The sequence below is a fragment of the Engystomops pustulosus genome, chromosome 9 (assembly GCF_040894005.1).
Source record: "Engystomops pustulosus chromosome 9, aEngPut4.maternal, whole genome shotgun sequence".
NCBI classification, from domain to species: Eukaryota; Metazoa; Chordata; class Amphibia; order Anura; family Leptodactylidae; genus Engystomops; species Engystomops pustulosus.
This window is the reverse complement of record NC_092419.1, coordinates 60,063,677-60,081,633: the sequence shown is the minus strand read 5'-3', so window position 1 is coordinate 60,081,633 and position 17,957 is coordinate 60,063,677. Positions and strand designations below refer to the sequence as shown.

The 17,957-nt window shown below is 43.4% G+C and overlaps 1 protein-coding gene across 4 annotated transcripts in view; it reads right to left on the bottom strand.

The window, feature by feature from the left end:
- The window catches only part of LOC140077099 (coagulation factor VIII-like), an 810,463-nt gene that overhangs the window by 267,206 nt on the left and 525,300 nt on the right, over nucleotides 1-17,957 (bottom strand). For all 4 annotated transcript variants that reach the window (XR_011849697.1, XM_072123989.1, XM_072123990.1 and 1 more), the window contains one exon: nucleotides 2,703-2,774. Coding sequence is in view for 3 of the 4 variants with exons in the window: in XM_072123989.1 (XP_071980090.1) it covers nucleotides 2,703-2,774 (72 nt within the window). In the remaining variant the exon portion in view is untranslated. The remainder of the gene's footprint in view (nucleotides 1-2,702; nucleotides 2,775-17,957) is intronic.

The following is a 17,957-nucleotide window of genomic DNA, read 5'->3' as shown; positions in this document are numbered from 1 at the left end:
CCTATCTTGTTCATACTTCATACTTGTTCATATTTGTTCGTACTGTACCCTAATCCTACTAATTATGTCATACTAATTATGTCATGTTATACTAATTATGTCATTTTATGTTGCTTTTGTCTTTGTCTCTTGCCATGTAACTCACATAGTTTTTAGACCTGATGAAGACGCCATTACAGTGTCAAAACGCGTTGTCACACTATCAATAAAAACCTTTATCAAAACACCATTACTCTTATTTGGATGTAGTGCGTCTATCCAGTTGACCCCATTTTTTCCGCTTTGACCTTCTTAATCTATCTGGACCAGAGTCCATCCCCGGGGCCCGACGCTGCAACTCCACAACATCACCCTCTAAGAAACCCCTGGTTGTGCACCTACTTTTTGGCGCCTGGCTCAAGAAATCCCCTAGTTTTTACCCCAGACTCACTCTTTACCGGTTCTTGGCCCTCTTTTGGACCAACCGGCTCTGAGGGACCGAGCACAACTCTCAGGTGGTGGCTGCCAGTGCACAACAACCGCATCACTCAACCACTCTAATATACAGAATGCTCTCGTTTCTGGCTGCACGAGAAGCACAAAGGGACCATCTCATTGACCAATGGATGGACCAAAGAACTACCTCCGAACCCCAAACCACTTCTCCCGAGAAGACACCAAGTCAATGACTAATCTTTTCCTCGACCTAGAAGAGGTGCTAAAGAAAGAATCATCTAACAGCATCCACACTCAATTTTTAAGACTTTATCTCAAAGAACACCTCTACCCCAAAAGCCTTACAATAGATATCAAATCCCCATTCCCAAACGACGAACTCTTCAACAACAAATGGAACAACCAATTAGGGACCTTCACTCGTGACCTCATTGATCTGATTATACTAAAAAGAACTGACCTTCAGAAGGAAGCCACACTCAAAATCAATATTATCTCTAGTCTGTTATCTCCCTATGAGAACCACCTGGATTTCCATAATTTAGCTGTAAGCACCCATTTTCACTCCCAACAATACGATCTGGGTGAGATCAAACGGAAATGTCTAAAGTCTATTAGTCAAGTTTTATATATGTTATTACAGATGTGATCATAATTTTCCTCTCGCACCAAAAGGTTTTGTAATAAACTGTCAGACACGCCCAACTCCATTGACTGAAGAAAAGCAGGGTCCGGGCATTGAAACATGTATCCACCCTAGAGATAGCAATGAGTGAGTTTTTAGATGTAACCAAATATAATATAGTAACAAATTGAAACTAATACACAACCAAACAAGGTGCGAATACACCTATTATTATTTTATTAACAAATCGACTACACCATATCGGCGCTTTCCTATTTTTTTATATCTATATCTTAGCTAGGAATGGCAGAAAGGTACTGGTCAGACAGAAGTCAACTTGAAAATGCCTCGCTACTGGTGGATGGAGCACTGGGGAGAAAGTCATCTAATTCACAGTGAAATTGGACTCTTTTGAGCATATCTGGGAGCTATGGGACTTTGCTTCATGTGCATGTATTACCTTATATACTCGAGTATAAGCCTAGTTTTTCAGCACAAAAAATGTGCTGAAAAACCCAAACTCGGCTTATACTCGAGTCAAAAAAATAAATATATCTAAACTCACTTTTCCGGCGACCCATGTATATCTTCTGTGCAATCTGTCCGGCAGCGGCGGCAGGCTATATACACTGGGGCAGGGTCTGGCAGGCTATATACACTGGGGCAGGGTCTGGCAGGCTATATACACTGGGGCAGGGTCTGGCAGGCTATATACACTGGGGCAGGGTCTGGCAGGCTATATACACTGGGGCAGGGTTTGGCAGGCTATATACACTGGGGCAGGGTCTGGCAGGCTATATACACTGGGGCAGGGTCTGGCAGGCTATATACACTGGGGCAGGGTCTGGCAGGCTATATACACTGGGGCAGGGGCTGGCTGGCTATATACACTGGGGCAGGGGCTGGCAGGCTATATACTGGGGAAGCTGTGACCAATGCATTTCCCACCCTCGGCTTATACTCGAGTCAATAGGTTTTCCCAGTATTTTGTGGTAAAATAAAGGGGCCTCGGCTTATACTCGGGTCGGCTTATACTCGAGTATATACGGTATGTAGATTGAGACAACCCGGAAGAAGAGACCCACAATTCTCTCTCTGTGTATTTTCAATAAAGCTTCAGACCTGTGACTACACCCGCCATCACCATTATTTGCGCCATCGCCGTATGGTGCAGCACACATGCACCACCGTACTGTTCCGTAACCAGGAGAAAGATAGGACATGTTCTATCTTTCTCTGGAATAGGGTGCAGTGCGCCATAAATTACTGTGGAGAGCTCACGCTCACCCCCTCCTCCTCTTCCCGGTTCCGACTACAGTACGGCGGGCACACATCGTGTGAATGTAGCCTGAACTTGTTTGCTAGAGTAGCATTGCACTCTGACATAGTGTTAGGGTCTTAATGTGTACTTTATGTCTGCAGTGCTATTCGTGAATCTTGACTTATCATATGCTATTGTAGAAATCCCATGTTGTGTCATAGCACACTAAGTTTTGTGTGAATATTTTGAATAAAGCTCTTTTCAAAAAAAAAAAATCATATTATTTCTGGCATCCTTTATAAGTCAAATCAATTTCTTTAATATTTTAGAAATATATTATGGTAATGTGAAATAACTTACAGTAATATCAAAGTCTCTTACCAAAGTGTCCTGATGCAGAAATCTGAGAGTCTTTGATTTTTCTACTCGATAAACCAAGAGGTTGGTGACACCCTGTGGAGGAATTTATCACGACAATGAGTACAAACAGAATATCTATGTAAGCTCTACATGACTTACATACATAATACAATAATGACAGGGTCAGCCTTATATTGAAGATCATTCCACTACACTTTCTATTGTTGTCTCTAACACATTGTTGGGGTTGTCTTTTCCCCAAATTTGTAAAATATTTTGTAATCTTATGTAAAAATGATATTAATTAAAAATACAATTAAATACATTCTTCCTGTGTAATCCCTATTTCTCAGCAAACTAGCTCTTCCACCCCAACATAATTTTTTGTTCTCCCTCAAAGTGAAGGTAAGTGCAATTTTCGCAACACATTTTTTTTTTTTAATGCAGCGTTTTTTCCGAATCCGTCGGGTTTTCGTTCGGCCACGCCCCCCGATTTCCGTCGCGTGCATGCCGGCGCCGATGCGCCACAATCCGATCACATGCGCCAAAATCCCGGGGCAATTCAGGGAAAATCGGTGCAAATCGGAAATATTCGGGTAACGCGTCGGGAAAATGCGAATCGGCCCCTTAGTAAATGACCCCCACTGTCTTATTTTCGGGGAAACAGGGTACTATTTCAAGAAAACTTGAATGGAGGGTTCTTTGATGTAAAATGTATCTAAAGGAGCCCCAGCGTCTGGCGCTGTAGATGCGGCTCTGCACACAAGAACAGTCTACAGCTCTATGGGGGATTGCCTGGAAAGGTGAGTGGAAATTTTAATATTTTATTATTAACTTTTATTACCGTATATACTCGTGTATAAGCCGAGTTTTTCATCACAAAAAATGTGCTGAAAACGTCCCCTCGGCTTATACACGAGTCGATATTTGTAAAAAATAATTAAAAATGGACTAAAAAAAAAAAAACTTATATACTAACCCTCCGGTGGCCCCGATGCGCAGCGCTGCTCCCCCGATGTCATTGCGGCTCCTCTTCTGGTTTCCCGGCTCCTCTTCTTGCAAGAAGAGGAGCCGGGAAGCCAGAAGAGGAGCCGCAATGACATCGGGGGAGCAGCGCTGTGCATCGGGGCCACCGGAGGGTGAGTAAATATATATATATATTTTTTTTTATTCTGGGCTGACTGTATGCTACTGGGGGCAGGCTGTATACTACTCGGGGCACTCTGTATACTACTGGGGGCATGCTGTATACTACTGGGGGGCAGGCTGGGGTGGCTGTATACTACTGGGGGCAGGCTGGGGTGGCTGTGTACTACTGGGGGCAGGCTGGGGTGGCTGTATACTACTGGGGGCAGGCTGTATACTACTGGGGGCAGGCTGTATACTACTGGGGGCAGGCTGTATACTACTGGGGGCAGGCTGTATACTACTGGGGGCAGGCTGGGGCAGGCTGTATACTACTGGGGGCAAGCTGTATATTATAGGGGGCTGGCTGGCTATATACTTGGCTGGGTCTGTGACCAATGCATTTCCCACCCTCGGCTTATACTCGAGTCGATAGGTTTTCCCAGTTTTTGGTGGTAAAATTAGGGGTCTCAGCTTATACTCTGGTCGGCTTATACTTGAGTATATACGGTATGTTATTGTTATAAAAGGGCCCAGCAAAGAAGACAGAATATAATTTATGTTAAGGAGCAAATGTATAGTGGAGGGGGGTTATATATATATGTTTATATATATATATATATATATATATATATATATATATATATATATATATGGCACTGTATAGGGAAGGGGTAATTTATATATAGAGGAGCCACTGAATAGGGGAGTGGGGTGTAATTTACAGTATATATTGGAGGCACTGTATAGGGGAGCGGTATAATTTATATAGAGAGGAGCCATAATATAGTGGTGGGGGGTTATTTACATATAGAGGAGGCACTGTATAGGGGACAGGGTGTGTTTAATTTATATATATATAGGGAAGCCAATGTATAGGGGACAGGGAAAGGTGTCATTTACATATATAGGAGGCACTGTATGGGGACAGGGTGCGTTTAATTCATATATAGAGGAGGAACTATATAGGGGGCAGTGGGTGTAATTTAAATATAGAGGAGGCACTGTATAGGGGGGTGTAATTTATATATAGATGAAGTGTAGAGGGAACAGGTGGTGAATTATACCCCATCCTCTATGCAGAGGACAGGGGGGTTTAATTCTTGTCTAAGTGCCTCCTCTTTCTCATAGAATTTTCTTTTTAGGCCTGAGATTTTCCTGCGCAGGAAATCCTTGAGATGTAATTTCAGGGACTCCCAAACTATGGCAATTGGAACTGAGCCCACATTGGTTTTAATAAAAAATTCAAGCCCCACTCTTATTTCTTCCAAATCCCCTAGCAAGGATAACCAATGGGGGTTCAGTTTCCAGTGGATAATTCTTTCTCTTCTTTGTCCTAGACACAGTTGAATAACTATTGGGGAGTGGTCTGACACTGCCCTATTCCCACATTTCATCTTTGCAATATAATTAAAAAACTGACCATTTGCTAGTGCAAGATCAATGCGAGACCTTGTCTTATACGTTGCACTAAAACACAAGAACATTGGAGTCCCATTTCTCAGTTCCCTCCAGACATCCAGCATCCCCATTTCCCCACACAGTCGGGATAATTGAGTGAAGTGGCCTAGATGACCTGTCTCGCCCTTGGGGCTCCATTTGTCCGTACTGGGGTCCACAACTGAGTTGAAATCCCCCATAATTAAGGCCAGACAGTTCTCATGCTTGTCCAGGAATAGCATATGTCTTTTAAAGACCTCTAGTTTAAAGGGGGGAGGTATATATACAAATCCTATAGAACACTTAATACCCATTAACACTCCGTGGAGAAAGAGAAATCGCCCCTCTTTATCTATTACACTTTCAATAACTTTAAAATCAATGGCATTATGGATGAGAACCGACACCCCTCTGGCGTAGTTCGAATATACCGAATGGAACTCTTGAATACACCATTTTTTTTAAGACAAATCACGGTATCTCTGGTCAAATGTGTTTCCAGAAGAACCACAATTGCTGGCAACTGTCTTTTGATTAAATCAAAGATAATGCACCTTTTTTATGGTCGTTTAATCCTCTGATATTCCATGATATCACGCTGATCCCCATATATAAAAAAAAAACAAAAAAAAAACCATGGCCACCTACCCCCAGATTGCTCCAGCCTCTCTGGAGCCCTCAACTAAGGAGCTGCCTATAATCCCCAACGCCTATACCCCCTTTCCTCTGGCACATTCCTATTTGTCTTAAATGCCTTTGGCATCCAGCCACTCTGCTGCTGACTCAGGGTCCCCAAAAAAATGTGTGTGCCCTTGATAAATGACCCTTAGTTGCACCGGGAACATCAGAGCATATATAATATTGGCTTCCCTCATTCGTTTTTTAACCTCATCAAACGATTCTCGTTTGAGCAGTGTCTCCTTGGAAAAATCGTGCTAAACTGACACTTTTGTCCCATTAACTGTGGGGTCTGGATGATCTTGCAATCTTTTCAAAATTAAATCTCTGTCCCTAGATGTGGAGGATAGGTTGTCTTGACCCACTTTATCGATAATCCAATCATGAATGAATTTGATCATATCATCGCCTTCCGCCTTTTCCGGGATCCCTATGAATCTTAAATTGTTGCGCCTCGAGCAGTCCTCTAGATCTGCTATTTTGTCTTTTAACTCTTTATTTTCCGACCTCATTTTATCCTGAGTTTTTTTCATAGATGAAAAATCTTTCTCCACTTTTCTAATTTTTTCCTCAGAGACTCTTTGCAATTCTTTAACCTTGTGGACGTCCTCCCTCAAAAGTGATATATCATTTCTAACTGCCCCTATTTGCTTAGACAGGTCCTCAATTGTGTTCTGGCACCCTTCTATTGAGTGATTACACAGCTTTACTGACGATAGAATAACACATCGTCGTTTTCATTTCTGACCCTCCCCCCTTGCTCCTCGTCCTCTTCTAAATGTAAAGGGGAAAATCTTGAACCCTTTAATTTATTTTCCTGTTGACTCTCCTGACCGGGACCTCTTCCCACCCCTCTGGTCTTTCCTGGGGGAGGGGGGGGATTTCCATAGTTTCTCAATTTTACTTTGAGATTCTAGTTTCTTTTTGGGGGGATGTCCCCAGGGATTTCCTAGTGCCTGTTTTGGGCCCCATCACAATCGTAAACACACAGACGTATAATACAAGGCCCCTAATCGAGTAACGTATTTTGCGAGCAAATTTTAAGCTATAAAAGGGCTTGTTTGGGCATACACGCCTGTCCTCAAGCTTAGGTCCGCAGCTGCAGTGTCCAAAAATGTCCGAATACACAAGCTAGTGGGATCAAATAAACGACAAATCAGTTATGGTTATAAGATCTTGCACAGTCAATAGAAAATGGAACCTTGCACAGCAGAATACTGCACCAAGTAGAGGTAATAGTCGACACACTCAAAACGAGCAAATCAAGAATCTGAGAAAAAAGTAGTGTGTCACTGACATGATTTGATTCAAAAAACATAACAAATTTTATTAATATTCAACACTGAACACAAACATGCATATAAAATTAATTAAAACTGTACCAAAGTACATACAATTGTCTACCATGTTATGCACTATGGTCGGTGCAAAAACAAGACATCTCCTGAATGGGTGGTATCCACCCAAAACCACCCCTAAACAATGAAAAGACACATATAAAGTGCAAGTGCATCTGTCAAGCTGCCATGGAAGTAAGGGATAAGTGAATTAATGCCTACAATGTAAACATGGTAAAAAGTCGATAAAGGTAATGGAGGTAAACCCTAGTACATATAACAAGTGACCTGGCAAACAAACCAGAGAAATAGCAGCATGCAGGCAGGGTGGTGGAATGATCAGGAGGTGGAGGGCTCCCCACGCGTTACGTCTCCACGCGTTACGTCTTTAACCCTGAGGAAGTCTCCAGTTGGAGCGGATCAGTGAGTGTCCTTCCAATAGATAGTTAATAAATTTAATGAGAGCAACAAAATAAGTTCAACGTTTCAGATCTCACTATGCCACTGTATAATCATAACACAGTCTACGCAGAGTCAATTCAGGTTTTAAAAGATAGCACCACAAAGAAAAAGAAAAAAAGAATTCATGGAGCGGTCTCACCCAAGGCGATCCTCATCCCTCGATCACTCCTCAGAGTCGGCTCCTTCCTGCCTGCGACACTTGGCAGGCGTGCCTCCTTGTACTGTGTATTCAGCTGGAGTTGAAATCCCAGCCCTTGTTTAGGCTCACCACACGTGGCGCCAGCCGCTGCCAGACCCCTGTCGTTCTACCTCGCAGTCATCTCAGGGCCGCTCCACGCTGTTCAGCCGCCACCCCTCGGTCGAACACGATCCTGCCGGGTTGTACCTGGGTGTCGGCGACATGACCGCTTCAGGAGACGCTCACCCCCGCCTCGCTGTGCGTACTTCCGGGTGCTTCCGGGGCCTCTATCCTCTGTCTTGCTGATGCTAGGCACATATCCCGGTAGCCGTCCGAGTTAGTAGCGGGGAACCCGAGCGTCAGAGGGGGCACCAACAGGCAGCATGACTCGGGGTTAGGTGTGGGGATTGCACGGCTCGTCCGTCCGACAGCCGTCATGTCCTGCCGCTCTGCTCCTTCTCCGGGGATCTCTCCCTCCCGAGGACAGGGGGGTTTAGTTCATGTAAAGAGGAAGGAAGAGTTTAATTCATGTATACAGACAGTATATAGAGGACAGGGGTCATTATTTACTTATAGAGGACGGTGGGGGGGGGGTAATATTTATGTATAGAGCCACTGTTTATTGGATGTGGGAGCTGTATTTAGGGGGCAAGAGGGGTGCTGTATAGAGGGGCGGCTTTGGATAGGGGAGGTCCCTGTATAGATGAAATGGGCCATTATTTGGAGTGGAGCGTTGTATAGTGGGGGTTGCTGTATAGCAGGGGCAGCTTTATATAAATGAATAAATATATAAATAAATATATAAATGAATTCTATAGAAGGGGTACTGTTCATTCATAAATGGGGGAGCCATATCTAGCTTGAGAAAGGAGGTGCTGTATATATATCCATAAAACTCAAAAAAGGAGGACCTTATGTGTCGGCAGGGATTCTTTACTCAATATTTCTTAACATATTTGCCACTGGCAAACTAGATTACCCATATTCAGACACAGGAAAGTATAATTAAAACGTAACTTTAAATTGATGTCTGATAATATAAAAAAGTTACGTTTTAATTACAATTCTTATAGCGCTTCACATTACTAGGTGCTCAAACTGGTATTGTAAAAACACAGTGTTATACGCTCCCCTAGTCGTATGTAGCCAGGCTAGATTTACTAGTGTTGTATCTGTTTATATGAAAAGATTGTGTGCAGATTTACTTACCTGGTCCTATCGCGATCCAGCGGCGCGTTCTCAGAGGAGGATTCGGGTTCTGCCGGGATTCACTAAGGTAGTGCGCCCGATGTCCACCAGGTGTCGCTGCTGCGCTGAAGTCCATCGGAGTTCACTGAAGTTCATGATTCTATTCCTGGTGCAGGTAAATGTGTGTCAAGCGACACATTTTAAAAAAAAATTCTGCGGTTTTGCCGAATCCGTCGGCCACGCCCCTTATTTCCGTCGCATTAAAGCCAGCGCCAATGCGCCACGAACCAATTGCGTGCGCCAAAAATCCGGGGCAATTCAGGGGAAAATGGTGCAAATCGGAAAAATGCAGGAAACCTGACGAAAATGCGCAAATCGGACCCTTAGTAAGTGACCCCCAGTATGTATCTTGCAATTGTCAATAGCCGCAAGTCTGCTACCGCAGATAGTCACTTCACTGGCTCTGGTATCATCAACTATGTACTCATTCTAGGCTACTCATAGTGCTATACTGATGATTGATGTTGCAACTGTAAACTGTCCCCAGCAATCACAGTATTCACACCGTGGTACTGGATTTGGCAGATCAGAGTAGCACTATCTAATCCCATGTGTAGGGTATAGCTCACTTTGCAGACCCTATTGCAGCTCACATTATTGAATTTCTCTCACTCTATTGCACACATTCACACATGAATATACTGTAGATCACTAGAATTGGTAAGATCACTGGCTGACCAGAGAGCGATACACTGCTAATTAAAATACTGAATTAGCCCCCCAACATGTTTCGCCAGGTAAACTGGCTTCATCAGGGGTCTGGGCTAATAGTGATTGCGGCGTGAAACCACCGGAGATATAAAGACTAGACTCCTCCCATCTGTTCTGGCACTGGCCAATGGGGATAAGAAGGTAGAGGCCGCCCCCCCAGTTGTTAGATTGTGATAGGCTTAAAAGACTATATGGTGGGCGGGTGCCGTCCTACACTCGCAGCTATAGTGTAGCGGCACTAGGACATCAATACGCCCACCATGTAGGCAGGCTCCAACAGATCATACGCCCCGTGTGCGGTAAGCTGATCGTCAGCTGGCCATGTCACGTGACCATCAGCTGACTATGTCACGTGACCATCGGCTGGCCATGTCATATGGTAATACTTGCGCATGTCATCCGACTTATGCATTGCTAGCCCGAGGAGCCAATGTTACTCGGTACGTTCAATATTGAAAGTGGATATCACTTCAGCCACCCTAGCGATCAACTGTATTAGTGTGTAGTTGGCGTATGTCCATATTTGTGTATATTTATATTAGATCGATGGCGGCTGTGGTTCTTTGACGGTAAGTATATATATGGCTAGCTACGGTGGATCCGATTAAGGGTGGAAGTCCTAGGTAAATAAAAAGAAGTAAACAATTTTGGAGAAATTTGCTTGTATCATGCATAATGGATTAATATATTCTAAAATAGGAAGGCCTCTGGTTAACCGTAAAGTCCCTTGGTTCCAAGGAACATGTAGCAACCCTTGCTAGGTGGGGTGCTAGCAAGGGGGGGACCTGTCGAAAACATTATAGACAAAAAGAAGCCTAGTCCTCGGTTTGAGCCCGGGCATACTTAGAGGTATAGAAAATTTGTCAGTAAAATAACAGTATAGGTTAAATGTATGCATATTGTTCATATAGGTAAGCCGAAAAGGTGAACCCTTCATTTTGGCCCATCGAGCTCATCGATTTGAGGTGGTGTATCCACCTAGCTTCTAATTGTAGAAGTTTCCGATCGATGTTGCCCTGTCGTGGTCCCGATTGAACCCGATCAATGGCCCAGAATCTGAGGGTATTGGCTTTCTCTCCGTGATGAAGTCTTATATGCCTCGAGATTGGGGTGTCTTTGCTCATGATTGAACTTATGTGACTGGAAATTCTTCTTCCCAATTGTTGTATGGTTTTACCGACATACAGGTGTGGGCTGTTACATTGAGCCACATACACTACCGCTGTACTTTTACAGTTAAAGAAGTGTTTAATATGTAACACTTCATTGTTAGCTGGATTGACAAAGGTCTTAGTTCTTGGCATGCGGTGACAGAAGGAACAAAAGCCACATGGATAAGATCCTGTGATTGATTTCCTGTATCCCTGAGTGGATGTTGTAGCTTCTGTGAAGTGACTATGTGCCAGGAAGTTGCATAAATTGGGGCCCCTGCGTTATGGTATGTGATGGTGGGTCTCTCCGCTAGCCTCTCTCTTAGATCTGGATCGGCAGTAAGTATCAGCCAGTATATGTGAAGGATTTTATTAATGGTGTCCGCAAAGGCGTCAAATGTACCTATGCATCTAGAGTAGAGTAGATTGCACTTTCTTGTTTTGAAACAATGGGGCAGATTTATCAAGCAGTCTGAAAGTCAGAATATTTCCAATTGCCCATGGCAACCAATCACAGCTCCCCTTTAAAATATTCATGAGCACTGGTGAAATGAAAGCTGAGCTGTGATTGGTTGCCATGGGCAACTGGAAATCTCCTATACAGATTGTCACATTCTTTTTTTGAATGATGTTTTCTCTGAACAATTCCTAAGGGCTCTCAAATATTGACCTTTAGGTATTCCTGATTTCAGGGGTTGGGGATGCCAACTTTGCCAGTCTAGAAGGTTGTTGGTAGAAGAGATTCAGGAGATACAACTATTCAATCAGCATCCGGAGTTTGCGAGTTTGGAAAGCAAGCTTCAGAAATACATAGATACTCTTGTTAAAGATATTAAAGAGAAAAAACATCAGACATATCTAAGGGACAGGAAAGACTTCGAAACAGGGCAAGTCTATCGTCAGGGAACAAATCAGAAATGAAATAACAGCTACACTCCCAGACCACTCTACACGGACGTCTCTGAGTCTGACTATTCAAGCACGGAAGATCCAACTACAACTCAGTCTCCCCGTGTAGGAGAGACTAAACAAAAATATTTTAGGAATTGCAAGTCTCCTCGCAATAAGAGAACTACAAAAAACTGAAAGGAATCCCACAACACAATGCACAGGCACAAGCATCTTTCCAGTGGCTACTGGTACTCAGTCATTCACATCATCTTTACCATCATCAATAGTCAGTCAACAACACTCTTCCAACACAACGAATACACTATCCAAAAACTTGGATACCAGGAGAATAATGGAGCCACAAAGCACAATTGCACCTCCAGCCCAACCTCTCCCTTCCAACACACAGACCTCTATCCTACCACACTTAACCACTGCATCCTTCCCTTCTCCTTTTTTAGGATCACAGGTCCCGAACATACAGCTCAGGGACCGAGAAAAATGGGAATACAATGGGAAACAATGAGTCCCGCTGTATCAAATTCCCCTAACAACTTAATTATCAATCTTTCCTCTAAAACTTTATCTCCTCACGCTATTTCACTATTACAAAAAGGTTTCACTTTCACATCCACTCCTTTGAGTGATAGATTTCTATGGATCAAAGATATTAATTTATTTGAATGCAAATTAGCACTTCACAAAATGCACAAGGAAGAAGAGACTGACAAGAAGATACTCAAACAAAGAGAGACACAGGCACTAGAAGCCCTCTTTTCTTTGGAGGAAGAAAATATCTCTGGCCCCCTCCCTGTGAGGGCACCACTTACGGATATGAGACCACAATCCAAGCATACCCCTCCTTTCGACAAATACCGTAACATTGAGACGTTTATGCAGTTGGTTACCAATGACATTGAAAAATTAAAAATGGACAAAAAACAACAATATTAAAATCTTACTGTTGAGGAAATCAGAGCTATGAAGGAGTTACGAGCCGATCCTGATCTTACGGTTAAACCCTCCGATAAGGGGGGGTAACACTGTGATCATGGATAAAAAAGATTATGTTGACATAGTCTATAAGAAACTTAAACAAAACTGCTTAGGGGCAGTCAAAATGGGCCCATATCCGGACAGGTGAAAGTGTAAAACATCACTTTTATTAGGGATATTTAAAAGTATTGTCACTCAATTACAGACTGATGTGGTATAACCACTGGGTGCACGGGACAAAAAGTGAATATAAAAACACAATGTGTACTAGGTCACAGGCTGTCGCAGATAGTCAATGATGAGACGTATGAGATAACGGACATAGTATTGGGTCTAAGCCCATATAGATGAACTGCTCTAGGTCCACTAATGGCCAAATGTTGTGGACTAATGCTATGCAGCGCTGCGGGCTAGGATAATACAGTTTTATTATGGGCTCATATCCTGTATCAGATACTAGACCAGTTGGACTGGAGTAATGCCTCTACTGCCCCAGCAGGGGCCGCTGTATCAGCTGGGCTAAGTAATTTTATTTACTGCATGAATGTCCTGGCCCTATAGTTAGCGATATGTCGATAAAGATGTTTATCTGTCCCTAACTCAGTATATATAGAGGTGGTTATTGCCACTGCTTTCTATTGACAGAGCCACATTGCAGATTAAAATAGAGCAGACATTAGCCCCCCGACATGTTTCGCCAGTACTACTGGGCTAATTGCTAATCGCGGCGCAGTGACGCCGGGTATATAACAATAAAGCCACTCCCAGCAGGACCGAGGTCGGCCAATGAAAGTGAGTAATCACAAATAAAATACCGCATCCCTGTAGAATCATAGATGACAGGCATCGCAAGTGGCCAATGAAGTGTGTGGAGAGGGGGATGATAACTCCTCCCTATAGAAGGAGGAGGATGTGCTATGCATGCCGTTCTCCAATGGCGGCTGACGTTGCCATCGTGCCCACCAGTCAGCTGACTGTGTGAATCAGCTGACCGCCGGCCCAGGAGTGCACCACGCATGCTCCTGGACTTAGTGCAGTAGATGACATTGTATTCCTACATGTGCGCATGACGGTGGACTTAGTACAGAATTTCATTACTGCATCCTTAAAAGGTAAAGATAGAACGATATGAGGTAAGTATCTCACTATAACTCGATATAAAAATGAATCAGTAGATCAGTATTTCAAGATCTATGGGTCAGAATTAGGTAGAAAAGAGTTGTATACAACTATTTAAATTCAAAATCTAAAGTATATTGAGATGTTATATGTAGTTGTATTGTATTGGACACTGAATGTGTACCATGAGTATATAGTGATGTGCATCATGTGGATAGAGTAGTTGCAGAGAACTGCGGATGTATGCTGGGCCAAAGTGCCTTCTATGGGGAAAAGATGAAAAGAATTTGAGAAAGGCATAGCAAGTCACGAGGGCTACTTTTTGCAATATGCTGACAAATTCATAGAGTCATGCTTTTTTTGGGCTAGATAAATTATGCGTGTATGCCTTGGTATATAGGGCTATGGATCATATCAACTCAAGGGCACATAGCCTGCATGACCCTGTATGGGTCCATGGGGCTATGGATCATATCATCTCAAAGGCACATAGCCTGCATCAGCCTGTATGAACATCACTTAAGGTGCCATTGGTATCTATAAAAGGAATTGCCAGTCAAAATTGGCCAGAGGATGCGGGATGTGTGTCATGATCAGTTTTTTCTAGAGGTGGCCTCTAAAGGGGACCTGTGAAGGAGGTTATGCTATCCACGAGCACCATAGTAACATAACAGATAACTATAGAAATCAATCATAGAAATAATGGTCATAGAACTAGTATTTACAATTATTTACATAAAGGAGTACATGACATCAAGGCTCATAAAAATGCGGTGAAGGTAAACCCTTCAATAAGGCCCAAGGGACTTAACGATTTAAGGCAATGGATCCACCTCGATTCCAATTGTAATAATTTACGATCGATGTTACCTTTGCGAGGTCCAGTTTTAACTTGATCGATCGCCCATAATCTAAGGGCACTTGCATTCCCCCCATGTTGGAGTCTCACGTGCCTAGAGATAGGGGTGTCTTTATTCGTCGTTATTGAACTGACATGGCTGGAGTTTCTTCTCCGTAATTGTTGTATGGTTTTACCCACATATAACCGTGGACACGGACATTGTGCCACGTAAACCACTGCAGTGCTTTTACAGTTCAGGATGTGTCTTATGGTGATATCTACTCCATTTGCTGGCTTAGTAAAGGTTTTTATTCTGGACATAAGGGGGCAAAAAGAGCACGAGCCACAAGGATAGGACCCTAGAATGGAGCCTCTCATACTCCGGATAGATGTTACAGTCTCCATGAAATGGCTACATACCAAGTGATTTTTCAAATTGGGACCTCTGCGATAGGTGATAGTGGGTCTATGGGTCAATTTCTCTTTCAAATCCGGATCTGCTGTGAGAATTGGCCAGTATCTGGAGAGGATCTTTTTAATAGTGTCAGCGTAAGCGTCATAGGTGCCGATGCATCTAATGACTTGCTGAGCTGGCTGTTGGCTTTTCTGTTGAAAAAGGGTTCTCCTATCCGTGTTTTTTGCTCTGGAGTAGTCCCTGTATAGGCAATTTTTCGGGTATCCCTGATTCCTGAATCTCCTGTACAGGTTATCACACTCCCTTTTGAAGGTGACCTCATCAGTGCAATTCCTACGGGCTCTGAGGTATTGCCCGATGGGTATGCCCGATCTTAATGGCTGTGGGTGCCAGCTTTACCAGTCTAGCAAGTTGTTAGTAGAAGTAGGTTTGCGGAAGATGTCTGTTTTCAAATGTCCCTGGGGGTCTATTTGGATAGTCAGGTCCAGGAATTTGTTGAGAAGCTTAAAGAGAACCCGTCATGCAAAATAACCCCCCTAAACTAAATATATTTTCATAAACTGCCATTAGAGAGCATTGCCTCTATCCCTTCATTGTCCCTCTACATGCCTGTAAACCTAAGCAATGAGGTCCTAAAGCTGTATACAAATGACCTGTGAAATGTCCAATGAAGCATTAGCATATTCAAGCTGTCCACTCTATTCATGAGTGGGAGGCACAGCCACACCCCCAGTGCTTGACTGACAGCCTGTATAATGATGTGAGGCTGTATAATGATGTGCTTCCTGGTGCTGGTGGCCGCGCCCCCTGCAGCCTGTGTGTGCATGTGTGTGTGTTTAAGAGAGATACAGCAGCTCCAGGCAGCCATGTCAGATTCATGTGTAGCTGATGTCTGTGTCTCTCACCTGTATATTAGGAGGATGCAGCATGTCAGCAGATGCAGCACACACACTAGCCATGCTTTACTATACATTACACACAGACATGAGCAGGGGGAGGAGAGGGGAGGGGTAACAGGGGTGACATCACTGCCTCTGACCATGCGACCAGCCTCATTTACATAATAAAGAAAAGATGATTTTACAATGATTACTGTATGAATTGACTAGATAAAGGAAGGGATGGGATCATTGTGAGCTGCTCCAACAGGTAGTAGTGACAGGACTAGTGACACAGACCTGATGACAGGTGTCCTTTAACAACAATAACATTGGAATGAAATTTACATCCGAGATTCATGAGACACAAATTAACTTTTTAGACCTGACCATCCAAGCTGGCACCCACAGCCATTAAGATCGGGCATACCCTTCGGGCAATACCTCCGGGCCCGTAGGAATTGCTCTGATGAGGTCACCTTCAAAAGGGAGTGTGACTCAGGAGATTCAGGAATCGGGGATTCCCGAAAAAGTGCCTATACAGGGCCTACTCCAGAGCAAAAAACACGGATAGGAGAACCCTTTTTCAACAGAAAAACCAACAGCCAGCTCAGCAAGTCATTAGATGCATCGGCACCTATGACGCTTACGCTGACACTATTAAAAAGATCCTCTCCAGATACTGACCAATTCTCACAGCAGATCCGGATTTGAAAGAGAAATTGACCCATAGACCCACTATCACCTATCGCAGAGGTCCCAATTTGAAAAATCACTTGGTACATAGCCATTTCATGGAGACTGTAACATCTATCCGGAGTATGAGAGGCTCCATTCTAGTGTCTTATCCTTGTGGCTTGTGCTCTTTTTGCCCCCTTATGTCCAGAATAAAAACCTTTACTAACCCAGCAAATGGAGTAGATATCACCATAAGACACTTCCTGAACTGTAAAAGCACTGCAGTGGTTTACGTGGCACAGTGTCCGTGTCCACGGTTATATGTGGGTAAAACCATACAACAATTACGGAGAAGAATCTCCAGTCATGTCAGTTCAATAATGACGAATAAAGACACCCCTATCTCTAGGCACGTGAGACTCCAACATGGGGGGAATGCAAGTGCCCTTAGATTCTGGGCGATCGATCAAGTTAAAACTGGACCTCACAAAGGTAACATCGATCGTAAATTATTACAATTGGAATCGAGGTGGATCCATCGCCTTAAATCGTTAAGTCCCTTGGGCCTTATTGAAGGGTTTACCTTCACAGCATTTTTATGAGCCTTGATGTCATGTACTCCTTTATGTAAATAATTGTAAATACTAGTTCTATGACCATTATTTCTATGATTGATTTCTATAGTTATCTGTTATGTTACTATGGTGCTCGTGGATAGCATAACCTCCTTCACAGGTCCCCTTTAGAGGCCACCTCTAGAAAAAACTGATCATGACACACATCCCGCATCCTCTGGCCAATTTTGACTGGCAATTCCTTTTATAGATACCAATGGCACCTTAAGTGATGGTCATACAGGCTGATGCAGGCTATGTGCCTTTGAGATGATATGATCCATAGCCCCATGGACCCATACAGGGTCATGCAGGCTATGTGCCCTTGAGTTGATATGATCCATAGCCCTATATACCATGGCATACACGCATAATCTATCTAGCCCAAAAAAAGCATGACTCTATGAATTTGTCAGCATATTGCAAAAAGTAGCCCTCGTGACTTGCTATGCCGTTCTCAAATTCCTTTCATCTTTTGCCCATAGAAGGCACTTTGGCCCAGCATACATCCGCA